At 70.8% G+C, this 698-nt stretch overlaps 1 protein-coding gene across 1 annotated transcript in view; it reads left to right on the top strand.

The window, feature by feature from the left end:
* Nucleotides 1-698, top strand: part of LOC104397849 (epiplakin-like) — a 20,657-nt gene that overhangs the window by 16,010 nt on the left and 3,949 nt on the right. Inside the window, 1 exon segment of the mRNA XM_010007862.1 lies at nucleotides 3-653. Coding sequence (XP_010006164.1) covers nucleotides 3-653 — 651 coding nt within the window.

The raw sequence follows: 698 nt of genomic DNA, 5'->3' as shown, positions 1-698 counted from the left end.
AGCCGCGGCAGCGGGAGGCCCCGGCGCCGGCCCAGAACGGCGAGGCCACGGGCTCCCGGCGGGAGCAGGAGCTGGAGCGGGAGCGGGAGCGGGAGCTGGAGCAGGCCCTCAAGTCCCGCACCGTCGAGGTCCCGGCGGGCAGCTTCCCCGTCCGAGAGGTGTCCCTGTGGGAGCTCCTCTTCTCCAAGTACGTGTACGAGCAGAAGAGGCAGGAGCTGCTGGGGCAGGTGCGGGCCGGCAGCCTGGCGCTGGAGGAGCTGGCCGGGGTCCTGCGCCTCCTGGTGCAGGAGGCGGTGGAGCGGAGCAGCAAGGTGAAGTTCGCAGGCCTCAGGAGGCAGGTGACCGCCTCGGACCTGGCCGACTCGGGCATCATCGACAAGGAGACGCTGGCCCAGCTGGTGCAGGGCTCCAAGACGGTGCAGGAGGTGACGCAAATGGCCTCCGTCAAGCGCTACCTGGACGGCACAGGCTGCATCGCCGGCGTGCTGGTGCCCTCCAAGGGCGACCCCGCCAAGCTGGAGAAGATGAGCATCTACCAGGCCATGTGGAAGGGCGTGCTGAGGCAGGGCACGGGGCTGGTGCTGCTGGAGGCGCAGGCGGCCACCGGCTTCCTGGTCGACCCGCTCACCAACCAGAAGCTGTCGGTGGAGCAGGCCGTTTCCAGCGGGCTGGTGGGCAACGAGCCGCAGGGGGAGGGG

This window comes from Chaetura pelagica, unplaced genomic scaffold (assembly GCF_000747805.2).
Source record: "Chaetura pelagica isolate M959 unplaced genomic scaffold, ChaPel_1.0 scaffold992, whole genome shotgun sequence".
In the NCBI taxonomy this organism is placed as follows: domain Eukaryota; kingdom Metazoa; phylum Chordata; class Aves; order Apodiformes; family Apodidae; genus Chaetura; species Chaetura pelagica.
Note: the sequence above shows the minus strand (reverse complement) of the source record. Positions and strands in the feature narration are given on the sequence as shown.